This window comes from Jatropha curcas, chromosome 9, assembly GCF_041381405.1.
Source record: "Jatropha curcas cultivar XTBG-Jc1 chromosome 9, XTBG_Jcur_1.0, whole genome shotgun sequence".
NCBI lineage: Eukaryota > Viridiplantae > Streptophyta > Magnoliopsida > Malpighiales > Euphorbiaceae > Jatropha > Jatropha curcas.
Genome location: NC_143159.1, coordinates 2048799 through 2064145, shown reverse-complemented (window position 1 = coordinate 2064145; position 15347 = coordinate 2048799). Strand labels below are relative to the sequence as shown.

The window sequence follows — 15347 nt, the reverse complement described above, 5'->3', positions numbered from 1 at the left end:
CGCAGTGCAGTGCTGCAATTACAATAATAAATGTAATTAGATAGTATTAAGGAGATGATAGAACACATAATCTTTTGATTTAGGTTAAGGGTCTTTTTTTTTTTTTCTCTTTCCTGTTATATTGGAAGCTACGTTTTATAACTCATCAAATTAATAAATATTTTTATTATCAAAAAGACAAGAATTTTAAACCAGTCACTCACTTTATAAATTGAAAAATAAATTAAATCACACTTGATTCACTTGCTAACCAATTCTTTTACATGACAAAAACTAAAATCCACATTTTTTCCACTAGGAAAAATTTTATATATATATATATATATATATATATATATATTCTTGTCATGAAAGTTCTACTTCTCGACAAGCCCACAAGCAATTAATTTAATTTTTTCAAATGCCAAAAAGGTGGATAAATAATTCAATTTTTTAAGTTCACACACTTGTTTATTAATTACAAGCTAACAGAGTTAAAAACAAAAAACCATATGTACGTGGATTAGCACACTAATAAGAAACGTGCTGCTCTGCGGGTTTGGTTAATCATACCTTCGTCTGCAAGTAAAGCTTTGGTAGGTGGACATTAGTGGCAATTACGTTAATAAAGGTGTACTTTTAGGGCATTGTCGATATGTCAAAAAGTATTATGGATTGTCTCTATGTGTAGGCAGTACGTTACGGACTTACAGTACTCTCTGCTAATGACAAATGGCCCTTCGAGTCCTCATGTGCTTACAGCCACGTTCTTTGCTCTTTCGTCGAAGAGAGAGACGAGAGAGAGAGAGAGATTTGGAGATTTGATTCTATGTTTGTCGGGACATTGTGGCTGATGGAGTCGTCAATGCATACTCCAAAGTGTAACAGATTATTGTTTTTCAACACGTCAGATTAAAGCAGCTGCATCTTAAGCTGCTGCATTTATCTGTATAATAAAATTGCTTCTTTCTATTACTTAAAATGGTAATTTCACTTTTGTCTTTTTTATGTAGAGGGTCTCAGGTCTGTCGCTTCCGGCATAATCAAGCAGCTTACACGTACACACAGCCTAATCCTTCATTATTTGTTTTTTCCTTTTTATATTTTCAATTCTAAAATGATTACGAAGGTAGGGGCAATTTCGACTTTTTTGCTTTAAATTTTTTTCCAATTAGGCCAATCTGGCATCCACCAACTTCAGATTACCCAATTGGCTTGTCCATTTGTTTCTGGCTTTTCCATGGCTCAAAATGGAGCTTGCTTTGCTTTATTTTATTTTTAAAGTATATTTGATTAGCAAATAAAAAATAATTTATAAGGAAACTACGATATCTTAGATTAGAGTTAGAGTTAGCGATCCGTCTTACAGGTGTGAACACTAACCCCTTTTTAAGGTTTTTACCCATTTCTGATGCAATGAAAGGTGCCAAACTTTAAGAAGTGGCAAGCAAAGACCCCTTGAAGAATGAATATATTTGTATAAAGACATTTGTACTTATCAACAAGGACTTATCTAATAATTTGAAACGACATAAAAAATTCAAAACACTCAATAAATTAAATTAAGTTTTACTTTCACTATAATTATGTGTAAAATAATGAATTGAACCAACCGTTTTTTAGTTCGAGTTCATTACATAAAAATTAATCACTTGGAATTAAAACTGAACCGATATGATAAAAATTGATCAAAATTAGTCGAAATAATTTGTTCAATTCCAGTCGGTGCTGTTTAGATGCTAATTTTGATTCAATTTGACTTGATGTCAACAAACTTAGGTTTTTCATTTTTTAGCCTTGATTTGATTTGATTTGAACCGAACCAATCCTTTACTCACCCCTACTACTAATACTAATTTTTATTCTTTTAATATAAATAGAGGTAAATCAAACAAATTAAGATTTTTTGAAATAAAAGTTAAATCGAACTAAAGAATATATAAAAGCCGAATCAAAATTAAATTGGTTGATTCATTGGTTTAATTCGGATCTTTGTTATATTTTTAATGGTTTTGAACTTTCTTAGAATTTCACAAAAATTGAACTGTATTTTAAAGTTTTAATTTTTCTATAAAAATAAAATCAAATTGCATGTGTTACAATCAAATTGAATTGATTCGGTTCCATCGTATAAACTAAAATATAATGAATCCTGAATATATTTGAATATTGTTTATATTTGTAATTTGAAAAAAAAAAAGTCAAATTAATTGATGTTTATAGTTTTTATTTTGGTGTTGACCGATGGCAAACTAATGATGGTAATGAGATGAGATCTATCTTCTCAGGATGGAATCATTATAGAGATGGAGGAGAAAACAAGAAATCTAAATAAAGGTAAAAGGGGTGAGTATGAATTGCTAGATGCAGATAAAACAGCAATGAAGAGGCAAAGAGTTCAAAATTGGCTTGATTATGTTCAAAGAAAGGCGATTGGACGTGTGTGGGAAAATGACTTGGCATTAGAAGATGTGCTCTATGTACAGTTGGAATAAAAAGGCAAAGTTGATGTGCCCAAAATTAAAAATTAAAAATTTTTAAAAGTAAAAGCCTCTACGCATCAATCATACATACCAGTTAAACCCAGTGGATATTCCTATTCCACCAGATTTCGATTGGCTTCTGCAAATCAAAAGCTGTGGTTGGATGGAGATGAACTATGAAAAGAAAAAAGAAATAACTAAAAAAAAATAATAAAGAAATGTTGTTTTCATTATTTACAACATTTGGATTCCGTAAGTTAAACTTCAACCACTAAGCTAGATTCACTAACCAAATAAGCATGTACAAATACAGAAAAAAAATTTTATCTAGAGCAGATCCATCAAACTCTTACAAAAGAAAGAAAAAATCTCCACTCTTTTATCGTCAAATGCACAATTCTCCTTATGTATTTTTTTCTGCAGAAGTTTTTATGATACCCTTAATTTTTTTATTTTAATCCAACTGACATTTTAATTTAATTACACTATTTAACAATTTTAAATTATAAAATTATTTTATTAAATACTTTAACTTATAAAATTATATTAATTAAATACTTATTTAATGGTTAAATAATATAAAAAATCATTGTCTAATAATAATACTAATTATAAATCAAATTAATATTTTTCATATTTATAAATATTAAAAACTTTAAAATTATTGTGTTTAATGCGGAGAGATGCTATCAGAATTTTTAATTTTAAGAATATAACATGGCTCTCGAAAAGTTTAAAATTATATAATTTTTTTGAAGAAAAGTATGAGTGTATAGATAAAATATATACTTGGGTGGTAAAAATTTCACATCATTACTTTATTATGTTTCAATATTAATTTTAAATAATTTTATTATATTTTTTAGTTTAAACAGACATGACACTTTACCTTTTTCTTTGGAAAATTGATGGTAAAAAGGGAAAATAGACCGACAAACCAAACACACCACTATAAAATCAGCATGCAAGTTGCAACAATAATCAGCACAACTAAAAATATCAGGAAATATTCTATAGTTAAGACGGGTACTTCGACAAGTATGATGATAACTGATATAAAATCACCCACAATGTAATGAGAAATTTTCATAATATTTTTAAAATATTAGTTGAACCGTCAGTTTATAAAATTAATTAATTTGAATACCAATTTATAGTTTGATTCGGTTTAAATGTTTTATAAATCACCATTATAAATTTGATTTGTATCAATCTTTTAAACCTAACCATTTTAGCATCCTATATCCGTTCATCTCATAATTTAGTAAATCCCAGCTGAAAGTAACATAGGTTGTTATGAAACAAAACCCCGTTATACTTGGAAAAGCAAAACAGATCCTTTTTGAAAGGCTAATTGCCACCAATCATAAAAAAAGATCAACATGAAATTTCTTGTTTTTTTCTGAAAAAAAATAAAAATAAAAAAATAAATAAAGAATGGTACAAAGAGAATATTATACTCTCTTTTCTCTTTCCAGCTGAAACTGAAACTGACTGGCACGTAAAGGCAAGACATTTTTAAAATAAATTAGAAAACCATTTAAACAAGTAATTGAATTTCAAAGCAAATCAAAATAGAGAACGATACAGACAAAAGGAAAATGTGATTGTAAAAAATACAGTTGCGAGCGACTTGAGAGACAAAAGCACAGAAATAAAATAATGCCAAAAGGGAAAATTGAGTGACAGGTATACAAGTAATCATGTCCAATTTGATTATCTTTTAGTAGCTTTTCTTTTCCCTTTTTTTTTTTTTTTTGGTTGTGTGTTCTTTTCATATTCGAGCAGGCACCTCGAATCTTGACGGGCACATGCCTCCTCCCCTCTATATCTTTTTTGTTTTCCTTTACAAAAAGGGTATAATTATTTCCACAAGAGCCAATCTTGCTATTCTGATAAAATGCAGATAGTGGGGCCAATTGGCTGCCGTTTGAGTGCAAGGGTCAATGGCTATTACTGCTGCTACTACATTTTGATTTGAGGGGAGGAGAGAGACAGTATTTGAGGGTCAACCTTTGGAACTGTTTATTCCCATTAAGAGCAAATGAATGTGATCAAGACGCAAAACACCACATTCTTATCTGTTGTTTTAAGACGCAAAACACCACAACCACACATTTTGGAGTTGCTTAATTCACAATTTCACATTTGCTCCTATATGTAAATCCTCAAGTTAGGGAGAGAAATTTTCCATACCTCAAAAGCTTTAATCGATGAAGGAAGGAAGCACATGTTGTTGTGATGGCAAACCAGATGAATAGTAGTCCCAACTAGCTACGGAAAACCAAGTACCAGTAAGGCCTTTTGTTCTTTGCATAATCGAAATAGAACCTCACCTGTCAGCAACAACTTAATACGTAAAGGTTATAGATGGGCCACCCAATAAGTAGTTTTATACAGTATGCATGACATATAATTGTATATTAAACTACAGTGAATTCAAACCCAACTATTTTAAGCAGAGGTGCAAAAAGATTATATAAAAAGAAGCAATTCCAAAAGAATATGTTTCCTGACCACAGAAAGGGCAATTTCAGAAGCTGATGAGATTATTTGTTGCCAGGATGAATTTTTAGAGCAGTGAGATGCAATAATTCTTGAGCATGTACCATCATTCTCACATTACTTTGCCTCGGCAATCCCACTAAAGCAAACATCAACATGAAATTGACTACGTGTCGAAAGTTGAAACAGTTTGTGCAACTATTTCATCTTTTTGAGTACGAAAGACAACTGAAGCACCAAATGAACTTTGAGAACTATTCATAGTTTGTATGTGTAGAAAATCTTACCCTGCATCATAGCAATTGGCGTGTTTTCAAGTGTGCAATTTTCACGACATAGATGCACATTTGTCTTCTTGAAATACAGAATTCCTTTCATCCCTTCCATGTCACAACATATAGAGCTTAAGGTACTCAAATGTCCGAATATAGCACTGAAGAGTGGGGGTATGGCAAACTCACATCATGCCATCATTACTATTTTGGATTTTATTGGTTATAGTTGGATTTAATGTTGAAAAAAGATGTAGATAAAAGAAAATATTATCCTTATAATGTACTTAAAGGCAAACCTTAAGGGCGATGATATCATATTATTAATTTATCACAAACCCATGGTATCTGGTGCTCTCTTGGTCATCCAAAGAGCATCAACGAACCATTTCGAGCATACTCGCACCAAGAAGATAAATTTCTCCCTCTTCACCATCACCACCACCACGATGTTCACCATACTCGCACTAAGAAGATAAATAACAGGAGGGGATAAAAAAGTCTCTCAAAAAAGCAATCTACAGCAATACCTTATGCATAAATATGAGTACGAGGGTACTCAAACTTTTAAAAAAGCTTCCAAATGAGAAAAGAAACGTGACAATCACCATAATTGGCCAATGGCTGAATCATCTTAGAAAAGACGGAATAATGGTGGAGCACAAGATAACTGAAAGGTTTCATTTCAACTAGCCATTTATAAAAGAACCATTATAGTGAATTGGGGAACCCTACTTCAAGAGTTAGTAGTTAAAACACTGGCACCAGGAGCATAAACACATAACCTGTTGCAAACTGAATGATATTGTTCCCAGTTAAGTAGCTGCAATTAGGTAGTTCAGTTATGAAGAAAACCATGACTAATGTAATCACATTAAAGAATTAAATTGTGTAGAGATTTTGCATACTAAATGAAATATCAAAATTGTGCTCCCACCACAGTTGACAAGATTGATAAACAAATGTCTCTCTGGATAATGCAATTTGGTAATGCTCATTTTATAGTGACTGGATGTACATGCTAAGTATCTAAGAAAAACTAAGAGATAGAACCAAGACATTATGTTATCTTGTTTCTTCAATTATTCAACAAGTATGATAATCATGCAACACTAATAGCAAAATGTGCCTGCCAAATCGGAATAATTCTCTTTTTCTTTTTTAATTTTAAAAGAAGCCCAGTGGAAACAGTAAGGAGAAAGGCCAACGCAGTTAGAAAGAAGTACTCTGGATGTACAAAAACGTTCACCCCAATAGTACTAGAAATACTATACTTACCTCATCTCAGAAGTAAAAAATAGGCTTTCTGTGATGAGACTTGGCTGAGGTTTCAGTATTCAGTCAAAGTCTGCACAATGTAGCATCCGTCTATCTTTTTTTTCATCTGCAATATACTTTGTGAGTCACAATTGCCACAAAATACTGATATACATAAAAGATATGACATGAGCTCATACACAAGGATAAAGGAAAGAACCATTGAGTTTACACTGTTAAGTGGAATATCAAAATTAACAATTCACAACTGAGTAAAGAAAAATTGAATAATTAGTACAACCAAGTGAAAGTCTCAAATTTTTAGGATGTAGGTAGTGCAAAAGAAAGGATAACAGTTTAACGATCATTACACACTATACAGTATAATCTAGGAAGAAGTAAACGGGAAATTTCAAGGAATGGATGACATGTGCCTCCCTGAAACTCAAATATTTCACACCACCATTACAATTGTGATCATTAAAATTGCTGCCACATTTGATACTTGAGCTTCACCATATATGCCTGGAATATAAAGAAAAATTAGACAACTGTCTTCCTTTTCTTATAAATGATGTATTGTAATAAAGCAGCGTTCCAATATTGGTTTTGCAGTACCATTTCCAAATTTTCAAATGGCATTGCTATCACAATCTCAATACTTCAAATATGACAACATCAAACCATGCATAGCTCCAGCTTTATTAATTCAATGGTAAACGGTGTCTAGTATTATTACAAATACAAAAGTCCAGTATAAACAAATAATAAAATTTTATAAATTCCCTACTTGTTTGAGTTTAAGAAAATTGTTCAGCAAATATTTACGCGCATGAAATATATAGTTAAGCCATCTAATTTAGAATATGAAATTGCAGTAGCACGTTCACCAAATGAAAATTGTATTTGTAAGGAAAAAACAATATTTTAGTTGCTTTGAACTTTTAATATGCGAAGTATCATTGTTTAGCTCTGATTTTGTGTAATTTTAATCCATCCTATGAAGATAGCCTGGGGAACCTTGAAATACAATGGTGCAAATTAGATTCAGAAGTGATATAAAGAAAAATTTAGTTTATGATGCTGAAGAGAAATGAAGGAAACTAGTTTCGCCAGGATCAGATGAGGAGCAAAGACTATGAATTTGCTAAGAATCTAGCAACAAGGTAAAAAAGAGACAAGCTCTTCTGGAGCAACATAATAGAAAGAGAGAAAACAGGGTCGCTATAGGACAGCCAGCTAAATATTAATACTAACAAGAGATAACAGGGAAGACTTGGATTAGATTCACCTTTGAGATCCAATCATACTTGTTTATACTCTCATTCAAGTCCAACATCCACCAAATCAACTAGAACATTCAAAACAAAGCTGGCCACTGGTCTGATTCAGACTGAAACTGGGGTCCAGGCCCTGTTTCAATTCCTATCCCCCACCGTTGAAACTGGACCCACTGGTTCAGCTGGCTGTTCCAGCCAGTTCTAGTAAAAAAAAAAAAAAGAAAGAAAAATGCTAAAAGAGCTCATCAAGACTGGCAGGCCTTGAGTTGCTGGTTCACTGAACCAGCCACCCTGATTTCAAAAGCTTAGCTTAGTTTCATATAAAATTTTTACCATGTAGATCGAATAAATGATCATAAAGGAAAAGGTAAAAACGACCTAAAAGCTCCCAAAAAGAGCTGACAAAAAAGGAATTACTATTGAACAGTAATGATACTGGATCCATTCAAGTAACTTCTAGATGATCAGAACCTTTGCTTTCCAGTGGCAGCTAAACCCAAGGACATTGTCTTTCCCACTGTAAGTACCTCACAGTATTACATTTTGTTGTCCATTGACTAATTTAACTAATTTGTTACAAATATTCATCCCTATGGAACTAATAGGAATACTGACCTGAAATCTAAAATTATAGTAGCCAACAGTCCATCTGATGAGTAAGTATAAAATTTTCACTCTCTTTAATATTCAGCAAAAATAATGTATAATAGGAGTAATCATGTCAAAACCAGTTCAAGTAGTCTTAAGGTACAGATAATGGTAAGAGCCCAGAAGGGCAAAAGAGGTTGCTGCCACTAGAATCATAACCTCATAAGACAATGGGGCCTCAATCTGACTCTTGCTTCTCGCTCAAGATCTATTTAGCTCCAAGAGGGGAGAGGGAAAAGGGCTAAAGGAAAATCATATAAATGCAGATTGACTACTTACATATGGAGGATGGCCAGTGCCATTCATGAGAAAAGTCAATGTTTGAACTCATAGAAACATATAGGGAAGATGAGCTATGGATGAACTTCTACCTTTCAAATTCTAATCAAGGGTGGTCTATCACTTTTTTTCCTTGTCCTTTCCTCCCTTCATAAAAGGCAGATTGACTCTTGCTGAGTCATTGAACAAACCATACAAGATATATATGAATAACGAATTGAAAAAAGAAACATGTAAGGGTCATTGTATTCTAGAACTACACTGCACAAGCTAAATACATACAACAAAAAAAAAATTCGAATCAGCAAAATCTGAAATGAATTCTAACAATTCAATTATGCAATCAACAGAAAAAAGAATCAGCAGTACCTCTTGCAAAACTCGGTCACATTTCGCGATCCATTGTAGAAAATGAACCACATCAACACGATAACCAAAATATCTGCCAAAGTTCAGGAACTCAAAATCCGCTATACATGAAAACAACAGCTTACGGAGGGAAAAAATCATTCTCTCCAAAACTTCCATTTATTTATGAAAGTAAGCTTCAAAATAACATCACGTAAGGCAAGCAAGTCCAATCTAGAAGCCAGTGATCCAAATCTAGTTCAAATAAACTAAGGAAAGAAGGATACTGAAAAGGCAACGCTCCCACCAATCCAACATGTAAAGACCAAACGTGACATTATAGAGATAAATCTTGCGCTGAATCCAGTTCATTGCTCTTTAAACCTACGAACAAAATATATATGCAGTTAAGATCGAGCCAAGAGAGTTAGAAATGATCATATCAAAGAATTACGAAGTGATTCGAGTTAGTAATTTACGTTGTTGACTTGGACGATGACTGCGAGTCTCGGTCTCCGATGAAGAAGAGACTACTAATCGTAACTGGTGATAAATTTTACTCAGCTTCTCTTGTCGTATTTGATTTTGGGTTGAGTTTCATTTTCTGTTTTCGAGGTTGAACTTGAACGACGGAAAGTTTTCCTGTCGTACTTGAATTACCGAAAAGTTTCCCTCCAAGACACAAACGACTAGAATTAGGTAGACATTAATTACCAGAGCTCGGATCCGTAAAAAACTAAAGCTTTTCCGATTGGGCTTATTCCAATTAGCTTAGCCCAACAACTGTGAGCATCTCATTTTCTATTTTATAATCTTCGAAACCGATAAGAATGCGGGACGGCCCAGATAGTTATCCTTTCAAATTTTTATTTTTTATTAATTTTTAATTTCACTGTAAATAATAATATAGAATTGTGGAATAAATACATAAAGCCTATTATTCAATGAATGCTTTTTTTAAAAAGTATAAGAATAAGGCAAATTACACGTATATCATTATTATTACATTTTTTATCTGAAAGTGTTTTCAAATTTTAAGTAATCACAATTCACAACACATCCCTTCGATTTGTAGAAAGGGAAAGACGCTAAAAAACAGAATGCTCCCCGCTACAAACAAAGGTATGACGTTTGTGTATTGTATTTGCTGTATAGAAAACGTTAACAAACACCGCTCCGTGTCGTATAAAAACCGAAGAACACATGATAAGCTCCACTCTCTCCCACGGTAGCAGTAGCAGAGGGAAGCCAAGACTTCCCCCCAGAAGAAAGCAAGTTAATAGGGTTTTAGGGTTTACGGGGAAACAAACGAAAAGGGAAAAAAAGTAGAGAAATAACTATGGAGAGTGCCTTAGCGTCTGCCTCTGCTATCACGGACCAGCGGCAAAAGATTGAACAGTACAAACACATTCTCGCTTCAGTCATATCTTCTAATGACATAGTTCAATCCAAGAAGTTTATCGATCATAGTACCCTTTCTCTCGCACTATTTCTCTTCAATTAGGTTTGTTATTTTTCTTTTTTCCAATTATGCTTTTGTTGGTGCTAATTGTTTCAAAACATTACGCAGTGTTATCGGATGATGTACCTTTGGTGGTTTCCAGGCAGCTGTTGCAAACTTTTGCACAGGAATTGGGGAGACTGGAACCTGAGACGCACAAGGAGATTGCCCATTATACCCTTACTCAGATTCAGCCTCGGGTTGTTTCCTTCGAAGAACAGGTCTGATCCATCAATAGCTTCTTTCGATTTTTTTTATGTAGAATGAAACTCTGCACATGCAACATTGTTATGCGTTAATGGTCTGATATACATTTGTTTCCTTTTTGAATTTTGGGTTTAGTTATGCTGCGATGGGTTACAGAGGTTCTGCAGTTGATATAACATAATTTGTGCCATTATTTAATAGCACTTTTTTTCCTTTTGGGCTGTTGTTTAATTTTGGTAATTCAAGTCTTTTGATAAGAAATTGTTTAATTCCACGAATTGCAGGTCCTAATAATCAGAGAAAAACTTGCTGAGCTTTATGAGTCCGAACAACAATGGTCAAAAGCAGCTCAGATGCTCAGTGGCATTGACTTGGACTCTGGAATGAGGTCTGAGAGTAAGATTCTTTTATATTTGTCACGGAAGGGAAGTGGTATGTTCTGCTCTTGTATGGTTGATGCTTATTTGACAAAACATGTTTCTTCATCAGGGTTGTTGACGATACATTTAGGTTATCAAAGTGTGTCCAAATTGCTCGCTTATACCTTGAGGTACTGACTTTGTGTTCATTTGGCCATTGGGTCTGATTTTTTATGTTATTTCAATATATAATTTGTTAAATTGCGCTACTTTAATTTCTTAAGCAGTGATAACTGTAATAAGGTGCTTGTTTTTTTGGTACCCTTCAAAGGCGAGTGAAGATATACTTAGAAGTCAAAATACTAGTGAAATGTCGGTAGAATGGATCAGGTTCTAACATTAAGCGTTTCATTGGATGTGTGGATGTGATGTCAGCTGCCACATGTTCTTTATTGAGATTTTTCAGGCTTTGGCTCATCGCCATGTGCTATCCTGCTGTCTATCCTGAAGCTATTTTAAATTGCTATTCATCAAACAACAACAAAATAATAACTAAGCCTTAGTCCTAATCTAGTTGGGTTTGGCCATCTGAATCCTTTGTTTCAATTCCAGTTTGTTCATAACTAAGTCTGCCACTAATGTGAAGAAGAAGTAGTTATAAATCAATGACCTTGTGATAAAATTTAATCTTCTTTTCTACTAAATTAAACAGCAGTAATGATGACTGTAATCTAGGATTGAGCTGGATACCCATAAACTGGCCACTATACATATAGATAGTTGGAAAAAGACTTCCTATCTCTAAAAAAGCAACCACTGTTTTTTTAGTATTTTTGTTTAGAGCAGGGATTGGCGCTTTAGGTTCCAAGCAAATCCTAATGCAAGGTTTAGGGGAATTAATCTCGGTTTTTTGTTATTAAAAACTTACCTCAATTGCTACTGATATTTTCTTTGCTTTCTTATTTTGCAGGATGATGATGCAGTCAATGCAGAAGCTTTCATCAATAAAGCATCATTTTTGGTTAGCAACAGCCAGCACGAAGTATTGAATTTACAATACAAGGTTCAGCTTTATTCTATGTTCTCTAAAGGTAATTTGGTATGAAGTAATAATTTATTGTTTAGTTAAAGCTCCTTTCTTCTATTTTTATTGTCAGGTTTGTTATGCAAGGATATTGGATTTGAAGAGGAAGTTTTTGGAAGCTGCATTGCGTTATTATGATATATCTCAAATTGAGAAGAGGCAAATAGGAGATGAGTATGTAAACTTGAATATTATTAATAGTTTCTTATTGTATTATTGTTCTGAAAATTATTATGTTGACTTATATCATCAAGTTTTCAAATGAGTGTCTATGATTGCAAATATTTTTTAAAATCTGAATACTATATAAGCATTAAATCTTTTTCTGTTTCTGCCTGCCCTGGTTGTTTGTGCATTGCTGGTTGGCTCTCACTACAGTCCACTGTGGCTTTGGTTTTTCAAACTTAGGTAGACCCGATTTGATTGTAGACCCAGTAACTTAAAACCCGTAAATAATGTAGATTTTGCATTTCCTGATATGAATCATCTTAATTTTTATTTGCTCATTGGAATTCTCATCCTCAGAAAGATTTGACAGTATTTTTTTTATGATTTTTATTTTGTATTATTCTTCTTTTCCTCCTAAATTTCCTTTGGTGCCTTGACTTTGAAATGACTGATTTCCTGTATGCATCTGTACTTCTATAAAAAATGATTGTGCATATTTGTCCATTAGAAAATAAAGTTTTACTTCTCTTGCATAGGATATGTTATACTGTCATTGCCCATTCTTCTCTACACATTTTGGCATCTAAAAGCACTTGGACCAAGGTTGTTAATTTTTATATTATGTTTATTGAAGGACCATTGATGAGGAAGCATTGGAACAAGCTCTCTCTGCTGCTGTGACATGTACTATCTTGGCCGCTGCAGGTCCTCAACGTTCTCGTGTTCTTGCCACTTTGTACAAGGTATTCATGCTTTCTTGATAGAAAATTCAATCTGCATTATATCGTTGCAAGAAATATTGATTTGTTTGGATATATGTCAGGATGAACGATGCTCGAAGCTAAAAATTTATCCTATATTGCAAAAGGTTCTCTCTCTTTCTGATAGATATATATTGTGTGTGTATGTGTATATATATCTATAATACACGCATACACATGCATCAATTATTTAATTTCATTTTTGCCTCTCCCCCAATATCTTGTAGTTTCTACTAACGGGAATCCTATATAATATTTACCCAGGTTTATCTAGAGAGAATTTTAAGAAAACCAGAAATTGATGCATTTGCTGAAGAACTAAAAGCTCATCAGGTTATAAATATCTTTCCTACTGTGTTTGGGATATCACATTCATCCAACATTGTAAGCTATAATAAATGTCTTTGGTGGCTCAACAGAAAGCTCTACTACCAGACAATTTTACTGTTCTTGATCGTGCTATGATTGAGCATAATCTTCTCAGTGCGAGTAAACTTTACACAAATATAAGGTTGGCGTTCTGTGCTTTTTGTATTTCATTTTTCTTTGAATTCCCTTGCATTTAATTTGTACTAAGCCATGTGTTTTGTTCTGTATTCCGCTATATCTTTGCATAGTTTTGACGAGCTGGGCACCTTGCTGGGAATTCCACCGCACAAGGTACATTTTTATCGTGTCAATTCCTTACCCCCCCACCCCCCCTTCCAAAATATATTTGTGTGTGTGTGTATATATATATATATATATATTGACCTGATTAGAATATAATTTTCTTGCACACTGTTTGCTGTTGTTGATTTTCTTGCACACTGCATGTAAAAATAAGCTTTTTTTTTTTCCTTTTTCTCTGGAACATAAAGCTTCAACAGTTCTTGCTCGTCTTATTTAGTTCTGTGATCTATGCATTTACTATACATGCAATGCATGATTAATTGATCTTTCAGCTTCCCTAATTCCAAAACTCTGCAATTTTTGGTCTCTGTTTTGATTTAATATTTCTCCTTCATGTTTTAGGTCATTTATCTTTGAACTTGAACATATTGCTTCTTCTTCCCACAGGCAGAAAAGATAGCATCAAGAATGATTTATGAGGACAGAATGAGGGGATCAATTGATCAGGTACGAAAGTCTAATTTCTAATATCTGAATTTGATATATATTGAAGGCTGGTTTTCAAGACTCATCTTTTATCTCATGTGCAATAATGAACTCCTGCCTGCATTCTATTTTGTTTGCATGATTTGACAAAACACCCATATTAAGAATTTAGTTAACAAAAATTATTATCTTTTTTTTACCCTTTAACTCATTAAGATATTAATAAAATTTCTTTATTTAATATACATTTATAAAGGTTATTATGAGAAAAATAATTGTTTAAATGTACAAATTTGGAAATCTTGCAAATATTTTGGGACGTCCCAAAAAGAAATAATAAGCAAATAAAATGGGATGGAGGTAGTATATTTTATCAATTTGACCTGTCTTATATGCTAGGTGGAAGCCGTGATTCACTTTGAGGATGACACGGAAGAGTTGCAACAATGGGACCAACAGGTGATTATTCACTGATTACTAGAGCTCTTTTCTTTAATTTTTGTGCCCCGGGGGGTATTTGATGTCGTGCTTCGTTTTATTTTATTCCTTTTTTTTTTTTTTGGATGAATTTCATTGTCTCTTTGCATTTTGACCTTATGTGTTGCTATTTTGCAGATCGTTGGCTTGTGTCAAGCCTTGAATGATGTGCTGGATAGCATGGCAAAGAAGGGTTTATCAATCCCTGTCTGACCTGTCTTTGATGGCGAGTGATGGGTTTCTCCGCATAATGAACAAAAGCTTAAAAACTAGTTGTCAATGGGTTACGCATTATTTTGTGAAGTTCACATTGTAATTTTTTGCTACCTGTTTTTTGTAGTTGACAAGTTTCAGTATTTACGCCATACAACATCTCTTAATTTATTTTTTGCCTGGATGAAAAATACCTCACCCCATGCGGATCGAATAAAAAAGGAATTTTTCATGCACTCAATTAATTGCCAGTTATTTTAATTTTGGCAAATCTAGCCAAAATTACTGATAATTGACAAAAATATAACTTACCGTTGAGTCAAATAGGGTAATTTTGGATAATTTTGTTTTTATTTTAATTTTTACGCCTCCACTTTATCTCATGCTAATCTCTCATCTCCACCATTTTTGCCTCTGGTTACTGTTCG

At 33.1% G+C, this 15347-nt stretch overlaps 2 protein-coding genes across 3 annotated transcripts; one reads left to right on the top strand and one right to left on the bottom strand.

Moving 5' to 3' along the window:
* Positions 1 to 6703: 6703 nt before the first annotated feature.
* On the bottom strand, positions 6704 to 9737 carry LOC149493427 (uncharacterized). Of its 2 annotated transcripts, XM_089726452.1 has the most exons (5): positions 9531 to 9737; positions 9339 to 9435; positions 9073 to 9145; positions 8796 to 8876; positions 6704 to 7021 (listed from the first exon to the last, which is right to left on the bottom strand). In XM_089726452.1, exons 2-4 carry the CDS (start codon positions 9421 to 9423, stop codon positions 8810 to 8812), a joined length of 225 nt encoding a protein of 74 aa, XP_089582578.1. In that variant the 5' UTR covers positions 9424 to 9435; positions 9531 to 9737; the 3' UTR covers positions 6704 to 7021; positions 8796 to 8809. The 2 variants fall into 2 exon arrangements, with proteins under 2 accessions (XP_089582578.1, XP_089582579.1); XM_089726453.1 differs by lacking the exon at positions 8796 to 8876 and having other exon boundaries at positions 9531 to 9711.
* Positions 9738 to 10181: 444 nt separating this feature from the next.
* Positions 10182 to 15090, top strand: COP8 (Proteasome component (PCI) domain protein). Its single transcript, XM_089726213.1, has 14 exons — positions 10182 to 10520; positions 10622 to 10773; positions 11044 to 11147; positions 11249 to 11309; positions 12089 to 12181; positions 12276 to 12376; positions 13005 to 13113; positions 13194 to 13238; positions 13396 to 13464; positions 13551 to 13642; positions 13749 to 13791; positions 14191 to 14250; positions 14629 to 14688; positions 14845 to 15090. Exons 1-14 carry the CDS (start codon positions 10391 to 10393, stop codon positions 14917 to 14919), a joined length of 1194 nt encoding a protein of 397 aa, XP_089582339.1. The 5' UTR covers positions 10182 to 10390; the 3' UTR covers positions 14920 to 15090.
* Positions 15091 to 15347: the final 257 nt, after the last annotated feature.

Excerpts from the sequence above, each read along its gene's own strand:
- LOC149493427 (XM_089726452.1), bottom strand. The coding sequence starts at position 9,423 with ATGAACTGGATTCAGCGCAAGATTTATCTCTATAATGTCACGTTTGGT. Across the intron at positions 9,146-9,338 it reads GTGGGAGCGTTGCCTTTTCA|ATATTTTGGTTATCGTGTTG; the intron begins GTATCCTTCTTT and ends GAACTTTGGCAG. Across the intron at positions 8,877-9,072 it reads GTGACCGAGTTTTGCAAGAG|CAAGAGTCAATCTGCCTTTT; the intron begins GTACTGCTGATT and ends TCAATGACTCAG.
- COP8 (XM_089726213.1), top strand. The coding sequence starts at position 10,391 with ATGGAGAGTGCCTTAGCGTCTGCCTCTGCTATCACGGACCAGCGGCAA. Across the intron at positions 10,521-10,621 it reads CAAGAAGTTTATCGATCATA|TGTTATCGGATGATGTACCT; the intron begins GTACCCTTTCTC and ends AACATTACGCAG. Across the intron at positions 14,689-14,844 it reads TGCAACAATGGGACCAACAG|ATCGTTGGCTTGTGTCAAGC; the intron begins GTGATTATTCAC and ends GCTATTTTGCAG.